At 38.7% G+C, this 16,799-nt stretch overlaps 1 protein-coding gene across 1 annotated transcript in view; it reads left to right on the top strand.

Moving 5' to 3' along the window:
* The window catches only part of wrn (WRN RecQ like helicase), a 30,642-nt gene that overhangs the window by 13,047 nt on the left and 796 nt on the right, over positions 1-16,799 (top strand). Inside the window, exons 14-34 of the mRNA XM_083568079.1 lie at positions 28-96; positions 197-279; positions 372-478; positions 562-749; positions 847-1,021; positions 1,339-1,520; positions 1,639-1,740; positions 2,017-2,109; positions 3,827-3,968; positions 4,100-4,270; positions 4,656-4,750; positions 5,751-5,814; positions 6,251-6,318; positions 6,424-6,493; positions 6,683-6,795; positions 7,729-7,843; positions 8,676-8,813; positions 10,067-10,229; positions 10,338-10,498; positions 13,218-13,340; positions 14,651-14,794. Coding sequence (XP_083424205.1) covers positions 28-96; positions 197-279; positions 372-478; positions 562-749; positions 847-1,021; positions 1,339-1,520; positions 1,639-1,740; positions 2,017-2,109; positions 3,827-3,968; positions 4,100-4,270; positions 4,656-4,750; positions 5,751-5,814; positions 6,251-6,318; positions 6,424-6,493; positions 6,683-6,795; positions 7,729-7,843; positions 8,676-8,813; positions 10,067-10,229; positions 10,338-10,498; positions 13,218-13,340; positions 14,651-14,794 — 2,566 coding nt within the window. The remainder of the gene's footprint in view (positions 1-27; positions 97-196; positions 280-371; positions 479-561; positions 750-846; positions 1,022-1,338; positions 1,521-1,638; positions 1,741-2,016; positions 2,110-3,826; positions 3,969-4,099; positions 4,271-4,655; positions 4,751-5,750; positions 5,815-6,250; positions 6,319-6,423; positions 6,494-6,682; positions 6,796-7,728; positions 7,844-8,675; positions 8,814-10,066; positions 10,230-10,337; positions 10,499-13,217; positions 13,341-14,650; positions 14,795-16,799) is intronic.

Below are 16,799 nucleotides of genomic sequence, written 5' to 3'. Positions count from 1 at the left end.
CATTGTTATTTTTTATGTGCTTTCCAGGATGTCCAACATCCCTGCTTGTTTTCTTGGATCGGCCCAAACCCATAATGTACTTTCTGGCTTACAAAAGTAGGCAGAGTTTTTTTTTTTTTTGCTGTGACTGATCATAAAAAATTTAATGTTTTGACTTTACTCATAATTGTTTTTGATTTGTACGTGCGAACCCTAGGGGGCAATTCAGAGTTGTGTACATGACACCAGAATTCTGCTCAGGAAACATACAACTGCTTGAACAGCTGAATAAATCAATCGGTATAAAGTTTTTTTGTACTACTTAATTTATTTATTTATTTTTCAGCAAGGCACAATTTCCTCTTCAAATAATAGAATGTCTTTTTTTTTAGGGATTTGTCTGATCGCAGTGGACGAAGCCCATTGTATTTCTCAGTGGGGGCACGATTTCCGAAGTGCTTATCGAGATCTTGGCAAATTGAAAAGAAGACTTGTAGATGTAAAATACTTTTACATAACCAATCCCTTTTTTTTTTTTAACTAATTTTTAAATTTTAATACATCTATACCACGGTCTCATAGGTTCCCATTGTAGCACTCACCGCTACGGCAAGCCCCTCCATTCGGAATGACATAGTGAAGAGCCTCCACTTGCAGAACCCACTCGTGACTTGCACTTCATTCGACCGGCCCAATCTCTACCTAGATGTCAACCGCAAATCCGGCGAAATCATCCAAGACCTTAAATCTTTCTTGGTGAAAAAGAGAGGGTGTGCCATTATTTTTTAATGTAAACCATCTGGTTAATGGCGATTTCATATACAGGATTGCTAGTGATACGTTTTGTTCGTGGACATCTCATTTCAGGGTTGATTATGAATTCGAGGGTTCCGCCATTGTGTACTGTCCATCGAAGAAGGAATCAGAGAGAGTGACATCTGCTCTGTTAAAGCTGGGCATCCGCTGTGGAGTGTATCACGCCGGTCTCGGCCTCAAGCAGAGGAGAGAGACACAGTATCAGTTCATGAGAGACGAGATACAGGTCGGTTTAAAGATATTCTGTTTGTAAGGTAGGAATTTTGGCCACACTATTTTACCGGTTTGGTAAAAAAAAACAAAAAATCACACAATCCCTACAGAATGTAATGCAGCAGTTGAAAAATGGAAAGAAATGGCGAATAAAAAAATGATTTTAAAATTGCGGTAAATTTCAGTATAAATTCTGGTTATAAATATGGTCCTTGTTTAATGAAAGTGACTTCTTATTGTACACTGTATAAATATCGTCCAACAAATTCTCTGAGACTGATAAATAACTTAAATGTCATTAATTGTTCAATGATCACATTCTACCCCTAGTGTGTGGTGGCTACCGTAGCTTTCGGAATGGGAATTAACAAGCCCGATATTAGAAAGGTAATTCATTACGGAGCGCCAAAAGAGATGGAGTCTTACTACCAGGAGATCGGGCGAGCAGGTAGAGATGGCCTGCCCAGTGCTTGCCATGTCCTCTGGACACCCAACGACATGGCACTCAACAGGTGATTCTTTTCTAACGTTAATTAATTAATCTGGAGTCCTTTTCTTTCAATAGCTAGTTTTACTTTCATTTCATCACAATGCATCTCAGGACTAAGACCTTCTTGACCATTTGCTCAGGTTTCTACTCAACAAGACAAATTGTGACAGATTCAGGGGATACAAAATGGAAATGATGGGCAAGATGGAGAAATATTTAAATTCCACGAAGTGCAGAAGGAAGTAGGTTGAGTGCATGCCAGGACATTTTCTTATGTGTTTTGCATATGCAAATGCACTAGCTTAAAATCCCAGCCTTTTGTATTTTTACTAAATAAAAAACTAAAAAAACAAAACAAAAAAACATTTAACAGTCATTTAAGTCTTATTTTACACTTCTGGAATAGTATGCTCCTTTATTTATTTCCTTACACACTATTGTGTTATAAGTATATGATTGAAATCAGTGTCTTGTGTTTTTCTTTTCTTTTTTTTTTGCTTTTTGACAAATGTTTGCAGGTTAATCTTATCCCATTTTGAGGATAAGCAACTCAGAAAAGTCACCTCAGGTATAATGGGCACCAGCAAGTGTTGCGACAACTGCAAATCCGGGTACGTGTCAGCAGCATGTGACATACAGTAAAAACCGATCACATTAATGCACTCGTTCATAATAGAAAAAGGTCTGATGATTCAGTGATCCTCACTATACCCTTTCTTGTCTCTGATCAGTTTTCTTTTGCGATAATCATCCAATTGCCTGTAATCTCTAAAAAGCTTTTTTCTTTCCTTATATTCTCTCTAAACAATCACCCACTCTCTTATCATCATCCCATTTCTTTGTTTCTTGTTTTTTCCCCCACTCTGTCGTTATCCACCCGATAATCATCCTGTCAGTTGTTTTTTCTCTGTTCTTTCTCAGCATCATTTGAAATTTCACTGACAGCTTTATGAATCGTATCATTTGAGTAAGATAGACTCATAACCTGGTAGTCTGTGTGATGCATCTCTGTCTATGAAATGCATAAATGGTGCATTCAAATATTGAAAGGTTCAGCATCAATTTGCAAAACGGAATTTCAGTGTATATCATGTAAGGCGTAACTCCACATCAGTTCCACAAAAGCATGTGATTTTTCAGCAAAACATTTGCCAGGTGATATTAGTGATCATCAGTTTATGATAGTGCAATTGTTCAATCTTGTAGATTTAACCAACTAATGTTGAATCTTTAGTAAATATTTCTAAAAACCCTATATTAAGGGGTATTTTATTTATTGTCGATGGGGCTGGTAGCACCTCGATATAGTAGTAGATGGAAAGTATGGTGCCTACAAGAACAGCCGTTCAGCTCGTTAGTGACTTTACCTGCCCCTTCTTCTCTACCAGCCTGGGCATCCTGGTGGGGGACAAGAGACACGGCAGCACCAATTGGCACCTTTATGTGGCCCTTAAACTGGAGCATGTGGCTGGGCATTTTTGCATGTCTTCATGTTCCTGCTACATTTCTTACCTTGTATGAGTGGAAGAGTCCATTCGGTATGACGCCTAAAAGGGTCTTGTCTTCCCCTTTTTTTTAGCGCTTAATGTTTTCTATTCCATCATGTTTGGCAGCTGCCACCAAGCCACCCCGCATTATAATGAACCTCTGGGCCATATTTTGTCTATTTTTTCTCTCTACCTACACAGACAATCTAGTATGTTGAAATCTGGGGACACTTTTTGAATAGGGAGTTCAAAGTCCAAGTTCAAAGCGGCGTTTTCTTTTATTTTAAATTTCCTAGTTAGATATTTGAATTTCAAAGTAATGAGTTTTATTTGGCCTTTAGTGTGATGCGACTCTGGGTTTTGTAGCGGTCCGCTTTACTGCTGCGGATGCTGGAGACCTTGTCCCATCATTTCAAAGGAAACATAACCATGTATATTTTTTGCACACATTTTTGGAAAATTGTGGGGCGTCATGATGATACAGTGGTGTAAGATGTTCCTATAAAATGAGAAATGAATCAGAACAAGCGCATTAATATTAAACTGTGATTAGCATTGTACCATTGTCAGTGTGCCGAAGAATAAATAAAAAATGCAATAAATGTAATTTTGCAGTTATAAAAGATTGTTTGATTAACAACTGACGTTAGCGCACAAGAGCTGATCATTCTCCAAAGTTTAAATTTTTTTAGAAACTTTGTGTAGACTCAATAATGATTGATTATTTGGCTCTGGTATTCCATGTATTCTGAATTCTGACTCTTTAGCATCAACACCTATAACATATTTAGTCAGTGCTCTCCTGCAAAATCTCTAATAAGTTTCTGTGATTCCCCCTCAGGCCCATGAAAAGCCAAAGCCAGGACTTTTCAGATCAGGATATGCAGGACTTTGGTGTGCAAGCGTTCCAGCTGATGGGAGCCGTGAGTGCGATGGGAGAGAAATTCGGTATTACGGCTCCCATACTGATGCTGCGTGGATCAGTAAGATTTCACAACTACAAGTTCCCAGTCATGGCTGGAGGCTACGTTACATGCCTCCATGATAAAATATTTTGTTCAATGTATTTGACGGGTCATTTCCTAAATTGCACACCTCAATTCGATTCTTGCAGGCCGCTCAGAGAGTTCCCGATTGCTATAGGAAGGATGCGCTGTTCGGCAAGGGCAGGGGTGTGTCTGAAACCTGGTGGAAGGCGCTTAGCCGTGAGCTCATCAGTGAGAAGTACCTAGTGGAGGCGTCCGGTTATAACAAGTTCAGCACGCTCTGCAAACTCACTCCCAAGGTACTGGTGACTGCAGTTTAAGTGAACACACGACACAATATGACAGTAATGTTTTAGAGTGTACGGTGTAGGAAGAATTTGAAGATCATCTGATTCGATTTATTAAATCAGGGCCGTTCCGATATTTTTCATTCTGCAGCTTTTTCTGTGTTACCTGTCCAGGGCGCTCCAGAATTTAGCAGGTGGCGCGTCAGTAATAATGGTCCGTGGGGAAACACAGTGCTCCGTGTGTAGTCAAATGGACTAATTAACTAAACGAAACATAATTTGCCTCGAATGTTTTTTTTTATTTTTTATTTTTTTATTGTATTCGAATTGCACAAGTTACTCGAGGAATCATTTCAGCCCTAGATATATAATTATATGATATGTGGTATGGTCACAGGGCAGGACATGGCTAAACAAAGCCCAGAATGAGAAACACAGAACCCTTCTTCTTCAACCTAACAGAGATTTGTGTGCAAGAGTCGGTGAGCCCAAGTAAGTGTAAATATCTACCTTCCTGAATCCCCCACTCACTGACCCTAAACCCTGAGTATTCACGTTTCCCTTTCTCATCCACACACTCTTCTTCTTTCCTGTCATGCTCTGGCTTTCGTCCCTTCTTTCCTCGAGGTCTGAAAATGATAATTAGACGATATAGTGTGTGTGAGTGTGGACAGCTCACTCCTAAAAAAAAAAATAATGTGTGCATCATCTTTTGCGTAAAATTCTTACATTTAATCAGTCAGTTAGAATAATAATACATTTTGAAATCAGTTGAAATCATTTTCAACAAAATTCATCTTTGAAATGCAGAGGAAACAGAAGCTGCATCAGAAGTGGCATTTACTATATAAAGTAATGATATATGATATAAATGTACACATTTTCTGCTCCCTCACATCGTGAATTTTGTGAACGTACTAAATAGATTTTTATCATGCAGCGAAAGAATGCACTCTCAAACGCGCTTTCCCACGTGATGTATGCGTGCACTCTGTAGGTGTGTTTTGTTTGGGTTTTGCGAGATACTGTCGATAATGTCGAATCGCACATCGTTAAAACAACAACTGGAACGCACATTGTCTCAAAGCAGCTTATGCATTCACTCATTCTGTGGCACGTTCACTTACTTTCCCTCTATTTGGACCTTATTGAACTCGACTTCGATAACATCTAAAGGATGTGGCAAAAGTGAGATCAACCATATGCCGCTTATCGAGACATCAAAGTTTCAGTCCTGAAACTGACACGCATTGTTAAAAGTAGTGTGTGGGAACTTGGTTTGAGTTTATTCATAGGCTCTTGTGCTTTTAAAAAAGCCTGCAGCTCTTATTTGAGGATTTCCCTCTTTCTTTGTAACGCTGGTTGAATGAGTTTTCGAAACGGTATACCTGCATATGATTTGTTTTGTCTTTTTATTTTCTAAATTCATGTATTTTAAGTGCCCTCATCACAACATGAGAGATGACTTTGTGTTCTTTATATTTGTCCAAAGAAAAAAACAAGATCTGAAACCTGCTGTGGTTCGTGTTCAAGAAGAGGCTTCATCAAGCACTCAGGTTAGTGTTAAACTGTGTGTATATATATATATATATAATGTATATGTCTCTCTCTGTTAAAATAAACCTACCATAAAAATTCTAGACTTTTCATTTCACAGGGGATCAAATAATTATTTCCCCCATTGTTCATATCAAATATTGGTCACTTTCTCAGTAATACATTAATAGCACATCTACTAATAATTATATATAAATAAACCTTTTTTACCGACACAAATGTTAGAAATGATGCAGCACTTCTTTAGATCGACGCATCACATCGTTATCTGTTATAACGATGCACTAATGCGAATCGGTGAATCTTGCAATCCCTTGTATAGGCTCTCAATCCCAACTGTGCCATGTATTTAATTATGCATCACTTCAATCCCAAATGTCGGTTTACAACCTGTACACAATATAGGGAATGTTTTACTTCCTCTGTCTGTTGCAGAGATCGAGTTTCAGGTCTCAGATTGGCTCCAGTGCTGTGGTAAAGAATGACGGAGCACCTCATTACAGGCATGTTGAATTTTTTTTTTAAGATTTCTGTCTATGTTGAGCTGTTCAATGTTTTTTAACACTGATTATTGAGTTACTTTCCCAAATATTACTGCTGCCACTCAGGTCAGTTCCTGGTTTGCTCCCTGTACCTAAAGTTACACCTCAACCTTCTGCCAGAGAAATGGAGCTACAGGTATTAATCTGTACCACTGTCACTTTTATTTCTAGTGGTTTTATAGATCACAGGGTCCTGATTAATATCCTTAAAACACAGATTTTTGCTAAGTACCTTTAGATGTTTTTCCTATATAACACTAACATTATAGAGGATGTGGATCATTTCAGACCATTCTGTCTCCCTGTGTGCTGTGATCTATTAAAGGCTGAGCTCTACAGCAAGCTGGTAGCTGAGCGGCAGAAGCTGGCCAGCATGAAGGACATCCCTCCTGCCATCCTGGCCACCAATAAAATCCTCCTGGACCTAGCCAAATTAAGGTATAGAGAAAAGTTGCCGAGTAGAACTCGTTCAGAAGCTATACTCTGGCTGTGGTATACATGCAGTGATTTAATAGACACAGTTGTAGGAGGTCAAATGTGTGCAGTGAAAACGTGCACCACACTATTACACCACACCTCCACCAGTCGGAACTGTTGACACGAGACAGGGTGGTTACATCGATTCATTCTTTTGACGCCAAATTCGAACCCTGCCCAAGTAATTGGGACGCATCAGCATGTGAACATTAAGTTTTCGAGTGATCATGAGTTCATGACTCAATCTGGAGGAGTGTTTGTAAAGGCGGTATCAAAACAGTTCTGAGACGAGTTCTGTTTACAAAAAAAGTACTTCACGTTTGCACTCTATCATCTTCAAAATGGTCCCCTTGCACAGCGGCCTCAGTGTTCCTCACACTTCTGGAACGTGTCCTGGAAGTCTGCTTTTCGAAGCATGTCAATCACCTTCTGCGATTCGGACTCGATCTCCGGGAAGATGGCGAAGTTTACAGGAGCCAAATCTGGCGAGTAGGGTGAGCGCAGAAGCGAGATCATGTGGATCGTTGAACAACGATCATCATACGCAAATTGCTGAACGGTTTCTTCATTTCCGGTCGAGACCTTCGAAGGTCTTCCTGATCTCTCGTCGTCTTCCAGTTATGTTCTTCCGCTCATGCCTCTCAAAAACACCTCGAAAAACTCGTTGCACCGTAATTAAATTGCAGACGTGGTACACCATAGTTTCAAAACTTTTTAAAAACACCTCATACTGTGCTGCTGCCTCATTGGTGTGTGTGTGTGTGTGTGTGTGTGTGTGTGTGTGTGTGTGTGTGTGTGTGTGTGTGTGTGTGTGTGTGTGTGTGTGTGTGTGTGTGTGTGTGTGTGTGTGTGTGTGTGTGTGTGTGTGTGTGTGTGTGTGTGTGTGTGTGTCAGGCCCTGCTCAGTAGCCAAGCTGAAGCTGGTGGATGGTGTGTCTGAGGCTAAAGCAGCCATGTTGGCTCCTTTACTACAGACCATCACAGACTTTTGCCAGACACACGGCCTGCAGGTAAACATTACTACAAGCTTTATTTATAAGATTTGAAAAATAATAAATGAATTTATATATATATATATATATATATTAGTGTTGTACACAAAACTCACGGTTTGGTACGTACCTTTTTTGCAAAATGCAAAACTGCTTGTCGTTTTTTTATTAACGCAGTTTATTTTTATTAGCAATTGATCTCAACATTTGAACAGCTTACTTTTTTAAAAACAATTTGAAATAAAATGCCTGCGTCTTTAAATAATATATAAAATAATAATTTATCATATTTTATACAAATTAAATAGAATAAACAAAATTTATGCAATTCATTTTTTTATTATATTGATTGAATTTAGTAATCAATTAAATTTGCCCAATTTAATTAAATAAAGGGAGAATTCTAATGAAATAGTTTGTTAGACTCCATTTAGGAAATACAGATGTGTATGCAATTGTGTGTGCGCGTGTGCGCGTGTGCGCGTGTGCGCGTGTGCGCGTGTGCGCGTGTGTGTGTGTGTGTGTGTGTGTGTGTATACTTTAACAAATGTCTTTATTGTGTGACATGACACAGTGACACTGCGCTAACTCTTGTTTCTTTTTATTTATTTATTAATATATATATATATATATATATATATATATATATATATATTTTAAATACCTCTGGCATTGTTGTGTATGTTTTCAAGTTTAATGATGATAAAAAAAAATGCACTCAAACTGCGAGGCAGAGACTAAGCAAATTTGCAGTCCGCCAATTACGTGTACCGTTACACAACTAATATATATGTAATAATTATATTATAATATTGCTGATATAACCCTGCTCTCTCTTTTGTATTTATAGGAGGCTGTCACTTCCAGCTCTTCTTATTCCTGTATGGAACAGACACACAGTGCAAAGACAGGAAAAGCCCTAACGCTTGCTCTGTCCGACAGCGTGGCATTAACCTACAGACTTTTCCAGATTGAAGGCAGAAGCATGGTAATTATCAGTTTGAATTGAGTTATTATTTTATAGGGATTTCCCTGACTGTTGAGTCTTGCCTACCGTAGACTGATAGTCAAATCGTGTATGTTTGCGGGGGGGGGGGGGGGGGGTTTCCACACAGAAACAACTTTCTAATAAAGCAACCAAAACTGCATGTCAAGTTTTAGTGAAAACTGACGATGCCTTTTTATATTTCTTTAAATCTAAAATTAAAGACAATGTAGATAAACATTTGTAATAAGATTCCTCATAACAAACATGTACAAACCTCACACAAAGATGTAAAAGAAAATCTATTTAACAAAACCAAACATTTTGGATCAATAAACCTAAAAGAAAATGAGTGCAGAAAGTCCAGGATTTGCGTTTCACGCGTCAGCAAATGAAATTAAATCGGCTCCAGCGCAACACCGAAAAACAAAACAAAAATTGATTTACAGAATGAAATTACAACAAAAAATACCTTTTACTCTCCCATACATTGTTAAATATTTGAATGAAGTATTTATTAAATCATTATTATTTATTTAATATTTAATAAACATTTGTATTAATTAATTGAACATTTATTCATGCACTTAAAAAATATTTTCACGCACATTAAAAATATAAAAGCTTTTTTCTTTTCACATTCAAATTTTTATTCGTATTTGAAAAAACAGTATTTCCCAGTGAAATCGGACATTGAGCACCCCCATATAACCAAAATGGCACGATCCTTGTTTAGTTGCACCTCTGCAAAGATTCGAGTTTGAGATTGGTCGTTGTATCAGACTCCTTCTACTGAAGCATTGATTCTGCGATTATTCAGGGTCACCCCTCATCTTATGTTTTATGTTTTATAATAAAGTTTTCCTATGAGGGGAATTTATTTCTGGGAACAGAGACTGGATTTTTTTTTTTATTCTTAAAGTGGAGGTCTTTACTGCATTGAAGAAAGTTCTAGCAATCTGCTTCTATATGCTGCCACAAAAAAAAAAAACACTACACTACGGACACCAGCTGAGTCACTATGAGTTGGCGTAGGTGTAATGACACCTGACGTGACCTGAACTTTTGTGGGATGTGTTACAAAATCCATGACAAAGCACAATTTATTTATGTAGAACAAAAACATTTTTGACAATAATAAAAGAGCAAAGATGTGGAGCGTGCCAGAACAAAATGAGCAGAATATGAAGAACAAATGAAACAGCATTTTGTTTTTGTTTGGTTTTGTTTTTTAATTTTGCGTTTTATGTGCACAGAGACAAATAGCGGATGCCCGCAGCTTGCCCATGGCGGTGGTGGAATCTCATCTGCTGCAGGCTCAGAAAGCCAGCCATCCTGTGGACACCGAGCGAGCTGGTCTGTCTCCGTCTCTGTTCAACACCATCACACGTACCCTCTCCTCTCCTCCTCTCAGCTCAGGTAAGTCATGCTTCACTTTCCTTTTATACTCTCGATCATACCGCTATACAGTGTGACTACAAGTTTTGCCCTTGTATTTTTTCTTTTTTTATTCTGGCTGTGTTGCAGATCTCAGTAACTTTAAGAACGTTCGTGCTGTGGTGCCAGAGGACATCAGCACGTTTCTCCTCAGCCTGTGTGTCACTAAGTTACATAATGAAGGCTTTCCAAAGCCGCAGGCTGTCAACCTCCCACCAGAACAGCACCAGATCACCTGGATAGAGACACGGGTTAGTGCTGGAGAAAGATCGAGGTCTCCACTCAAATGTGGGCAAAAATGTACTAATTGAAAATGTTAGCAGTGCATAGGATTTTTAATGTCAGAATGCTATTTGTTTTATTTTGAAGAGTCACCAGCAGAGGGCAGCAAAGTCCCTAATAAAGCCTTCAATCGACAGATAATCGTAATAGCGACCATCTAAGATCCCCATCCCTTCTTCCTAATATAATTCTACACAATTTTAATATAATTTACATTTGATTTTTAATAGAGATTTAACAATTCCCCAAAATGTCCATCCTGTCAGAATCCAACCTATTTTCCTGGACTGTAAAACTTTTTTCCCCTTTGAGAAACTTTTTTTACTCTATTGATACTTTCAAAAAGGTTTTTAAACAAGTTAATCCAAATTTAGTCTTTAGAAATAATGAATTTTAAACATCTTATTTAGTTTTTATTACTAAACCTAGCTTTCACTATGAACATAGCCATAGAAGCTGGCATGGCGTTAAGAAAAAGAAAAAAAAAAGAAGAATATATTCATACATGGCATGACCTAGGCAAGAATGTTTTGAGTAGAGATGAGAAATCGGAATCTGTTTACGGATTTAAATCTTTCTGAATCATTCGAGTCTTCCTTTAGTCACTTGAGTGAGTAGGGATTCTGCATGCTTTTGCCATCTAATTCCACTAGAGGGCACTCGCCGAGTCTTTAGAATTAAATGAGTCCGTGGACACATGAATCCCACACACGGGTCCCTCGGATCTGCTAAATCCCACTGTTCAGGTGGATCAGCCAGGACACCTATAGGACTCACGGAACTGAGTCTCTTGTGTATCTGATCATGCAGGAAGTTTCCTGAACAACTGTCAGATACTGACTGAATCCAGAGTAGGGGCACATGAGCTCAATAAACCAGACCTCAGACCATGGAAAACTTGTCTTGCGTGAAACTGGTCCGTGGTGCTTAAAAAAAAAAAAAAGGTTCGAGATGATGCTGTAAAGCATTCTTTCACTGGTATTTAGCTAAAGCAGCCAATAAAACTCACTCATCGGAAAAGCCAGTTAACTTAAAGCAAAAGATACGGGAATAAAAGAGACATAAAAGTTCACTAAATGTAGGTGAACTTTGACCTGCAAATTTGTGAACCTTTGTCTTGTGAGTTAAAAGAAGACAAAAAAGGCAGGGCTGTGGTGTGTCTGGTCAGTAAAATATGGCCAAGCGTGTAACGATTACGTAGCCATCACTCCAAATTTATAGCTTATTGTTTTTTATTTATTATAAAAAATAAAATAAAAAAGTACATTTTAGGGAATTTGTAGTAGAGTACTGATGTTGGGGGGGGGGGGATTTATAATTTACTCCGAGTAAAATTTCTGGTGTGGTTCAAAAAGTACACGGGGATATAAATCTCAACTGGTTGTTTTTAATTGAAGGAACACCTTTACAAATAAAAGTGCAATAACAACAAATATTTTTATTAATAAAAAAAATAATAAAAATGTATGCGCTTTAGCAGCAAAAAAAAAAAACACAAACTCCAGTTATAATTTATGATACCAAGAGAAATCGCAAATGCAGTTTTTACACAGTGACCGATCAAAACGCTTTGATTTCACGATTGGTTATACAGTAATGCTCCAATCTAATGCAACATCAGCAGATCTGCTCTACAATATAACTTAATTCATTTCATAACGACACTTAAATCGTGACTCTGGTAATCGTGCTGGCTTAAATAGACAAATTTTGCTCCGAGACCCCGTTAATCTGTCCATCGCATTGTTTTAATCGTTACTTCTGGGGTCACTTATGCAGCAAAGGATGAAGTACACAAACCATGTACTTGAGTTGAAGTAGAGATGCAGTCGGTAAAATGTGACTCCAGTAAAAGTGCTCAATTTAAACTTTCACTTGAGTAAAAATATTTGCCTTCAAATGTACTCAAGTATCCAAACTAATATGATTTATTATGGATATGTTTCTATTATCATTTTTATCACAAGACTCTGCTTAATCAACTCAATTGATGTGAAAAGACTCGAATGTGACTCTCAGCACACTGATCTATTAATAGAATGATATTAATGACTCAAACACTGATTTGATTTGGTTGTAGTCAGGAGTTTCTTCCATCATTTATTCTTCTCGAAATGTTCTGCTTGCTGGTGAACTATTGCTGGACTGTATGCTAAGTAGATACACAAAGCGCCAATCGAAACAAGTTCAAAACAGAGCGTGCGCTCGACCCCGATTGAATGAACCTACCCAGATTTCTACTGCTGTTCTGTTTCAATGCAAAAGCATCTGAACAACAGAAAAAAAGCCTATAACATCTGCTCCATTAACCACAACGGCTTCATGCAGGAACCCGAGTGGGAGTCTTGCATGCCCCGAGCTTTAAGGATGCTATATCTTTGAGCTCTTGTTATCCCTAAATGTTGTTACCTCTTAAAACCCTAATTAGGAGAGGGGATGGGTGGAAAAAGGTGGTGTCTGACATCTGCTCCCTCTTCTCACTCGGATTACTGCAGACCTGTTTTCCACAAAAAGGCCCGGGAGTGTTCAAAGCACCAAAACCACAGTGTTGGACTCTTTTAAATGCTCATGTAGAGTGCCTGTATATACAGTCCGTATAAGCCGTTAATAGTGTAAAGAGTTAATACTGATGGGTTTAAAGAGGAATGCAACTGGAATCTTTTTTTTTCTTTCTTTCCTTTCTTTCAGGAGAACCTCGTCCAGGCAGATGGTGCTGGTAAAGTCGTCACTTCAGGGCTTCGAACGCACCAGCTGGAGCCAGAGATGAACAATAGCGACGATGAACTCTTTTGCGAACTTCCCATGCCGGAGGTATCATCATTAATTTGTGCTATAATTCAACAATTGGAGCATCATCATCATCATCATCATCATCAGCTTCACACTTTTCCCCACTTGTAACATGCACATTTGGGTTTTTTATGCTTGCGTAGCATTTTCTTGTATATACAATGGCATTTACATACAGTACATACATGTATAACATTTTCAAATGAACTCAAACATCAAAACTTTATCAACGGTTGCAGGAATTTGGGAGGGTTAAAGGGGGTTTAGAGGGTTAAATCCACCTTTGCAGCACCTAGTTCATCTCTGCTAAGTGGCTAGCTGCCATAGAAACGATCCAATTAGGCATTTTTTCACGCTTCACTTTCTAGTTAGCAAAGATACAACAATCAGGCATCACTTTATGACCACCTGCCTAATATTGTGATGGTTCCTCTTTCCCAAAACAGTCCTGACCTGTCGAGCAGTAACTGTTATTTATGTTGTGCCTGGTCAGTGTATATATGTTTCTTTAAAGAGGGCGAAGCCGAACGGAACGAGCGGTAAGAAACACCTGCAGCTGATGTTATAACCTGGTCTTTTCCTGGTTACCTTCCAGCCTTTGCAATCATTCGCAATTGCAGGTGACTTATCATAAAGTCTGGAGTTCGATCACACGCTGAATCCTTTCGGTCCATTTAAAGGCCTTACGGTTCATTATTCAGTCAGGAGTCTTCCTGTCCAGCAGGTGAACTCTCTGTAGACTGGATATACAACTGGGTGTCAGCCACGTCTCTGACGGCAGGCAAACATTCTTTTGTGTTTAGCGTGTTCATTTCATCCTTTTCCTTTCGTTTTTTTTTCTTCATTTACGATAAAGCCTTCTGTGTGCACAGATGCATATAAAGACAATGGTGAGAAGGAGAATGACCAGTTCAGATATTAATACTAATGACTATTTCCCATCCATGGTGTTGTTGTTTTTTCTTTCTTTTGCTGGTCAAAATTAATTCACTGTATTACGACTACAAATGAGACCCACATGCAACAGCTAATCAGCTTCCTGTTACTGGTGGGAATCTCCTGCGGATTGTACAGCAGACGTGAAACGGATTTTATTTTCCAGCTATTGGGAAGTGCAAGTTTACAACTTGAAAATCTATTTCAGAATTTGCTACGGCCAGTTGCTAACAACGTATTTGTGTTTTTAATGATATCGGTCTTTGTGAATACTGCAGGAACTCTAACATTAGTTTGACATAACCATAACTCTTTTGACAGCTTTGTTGCACACTCAATTTTGAAGCATTAAAGACTACTATATTAAAGCAGTTTTTCTTACACACTGTGTTTAGGAGGCAGGACCATCCAGCAGTGTTGCTCAGCTTAATGTAGAAGATCTCCGTCCGTCCAAAAGCAGTGGAATTAAACTGGCTTCCTGGAACCAGGAGACCCTGGACGGAGACACTCAGGACCTGTTTAGTGATTCTCCAGTTAAGGTATTCTCCAAACGCACGTTTACACATCATCTCTACGTAATACTGTAGTACTTCTGTGAATTTCCTGTGATTAGTACTTTCCAAACTGGCAAATAGGTGTGAAAGGTTATTTAATGACCAGACAGAAAATCAGACTAATTTGTGTCAGTTCTTTTGTGTAGCAAGTTTTCCACCTTTCTTGGCAATCAAAAAAAGGCTTTCATTGTGTACAAAGTGCTCTATGAGCTCAGAGCATTGCTGAGTGACTGAGTGTACTCTGAGGAACCACTTTCTCATGCTCTTTCATGTTCAGACTTGCACAGACCGGAACCTGAACAGGAATGTCAGTGGGAGCTCGGAGATCTAATTATATGCCCTGCTACTTTAGTTTTGGTGTTGGTTTCATGGTTTCGGTGACCTTTTTCCATGTCCTCTCGTCTAAAGGACAGCTTTAAAACAGGTGTGTAGGAGCTAATGTAGGTCTAATGGGCGTGTAGCGTGAAGTGCTTTGTTTATTTGCAACACTGGCCTCCGGGACCTGACCTCTGCCCCCGAGGCTAATGACACGCGACAGGATCGATTAGGGGCGTCACAGCCGTTTCTAACAAGACGAGTGCAGCGGTGGAGCTTAGCCCAAAGGGTGTGGCTTAGCTTCTGTCTGACCCCTGACTGCCCTCACACACACACACACATGCACACAGACTCAATTACCACATCTGGGGTTCCCTCCTCTTCTGACGTAAATTTCCTGTCTGGTCCAGAGCACCTCACTGGACATAAAAGTAAGAGGTATTGTCATGGGACAAAAGTGGAGCCTTCTTTGTGTCGCTTCTTCCTGTTCTCTTATTTCTCGCTGAATGGCACATAAAATAAAACAGTCGGAAAGTGGACCGTATTCTTTTATATGAATAGTAGCGTTTGATTGATAGTAGCGAATCATTCATCATATACAAAATTTATGCAAAGAATAAAATTAAATAAAAAAACCTACAATTAAACCAAATGTTTCATTTCTGTTCGTGCCTCATTACAATCTTTCCCATGCTAGCACAAACAGCATCTTTTATTATACATTAATCAAATATTTTCCTAACTAACCATAATAGATCTTGACCTGGACATTTATGGTGATATAAGCAGGTTTTAAATGCCATTCGTCCACGTTCTTTTGTGCTGCTTGGACACAAATCTATGGATCAATATGTGAGCATTAGGGTTCGTTTCTAAATAGATAAACTCCTCAAGCTGCTGCATCCTGTCTGAAGCGGTGCTGGTGATGTCATTAAGATTAAGGCTTTCGCCATTAAGGAAAAGGGCAAGGAAAAATTATGAGGGCCAAAAGACAATAAGGTGGATAGCGATTGATAAATAAATGGTCCAAGCGCAGGGGTAGTGCAATGGATAGGACGTTGAACTTCTGATAAATTAGATTTTTATTAGTCGGTTTGGTTAAGAACATCTGCCAAATGCTGTAAATTTAAATATATATGGGTTAACGTTTCATTCCATGTTTTTCATGAAGAACTACAGTTACACCTTCACCTCATCGTCCAATACATACTTTTATAGATAGACAGACAGACAGACAGACAGGCAGACAGACAGATAGATAGATTTGCATATTGAATTCATAAAAAAACCCATTCTGAATTTAAGACTGACCATCCCCCACACTTACACTTATAAAGGTCGGTGCTCCCTGCGACTGTGTGCAGCCTTGTGCTGCCATCTGTTGGCGTGTTAGAAAACTAGTCTTGAAACTTTTTGATACAACCTCGTAACATGCAATCAAAATTCAAATACACAATATGATGCAGGCAGCTGAAAGAAAAAGGTTTGAAAAAGCTTTTCACATCATTTTAATGAGATTTCTGGGAGATTCCAGGATCAAATATGACATCATTTCGAGCCAAAAAGGATGGACGAAGAGAGCAAAGTTGGCAGTTTTCCAGGGTTTTTGATGGTTTTTGAGACAATTTCATATTCCTTTTGTTTCTACGCAACAAACTTGGTCAAATCTTTGGCT

Source organism: Silurus aristotelis, assembly GCF_946808225.1.
Source record: "Silurus aristotelis genome assembly, chromosome: 18".
NCBI classification, from domain to species: Eukaryota; Metazoa; Chordata; class Actinopteri; order Siluriformes; family Siluridae; genus Silurus; species Silurus aristotelis.
The sequence above is the reverse complement of the archived record's forward strand: the minus strand, read 5'-3'. Positions and strand labels throughout refer to the sequence as shown.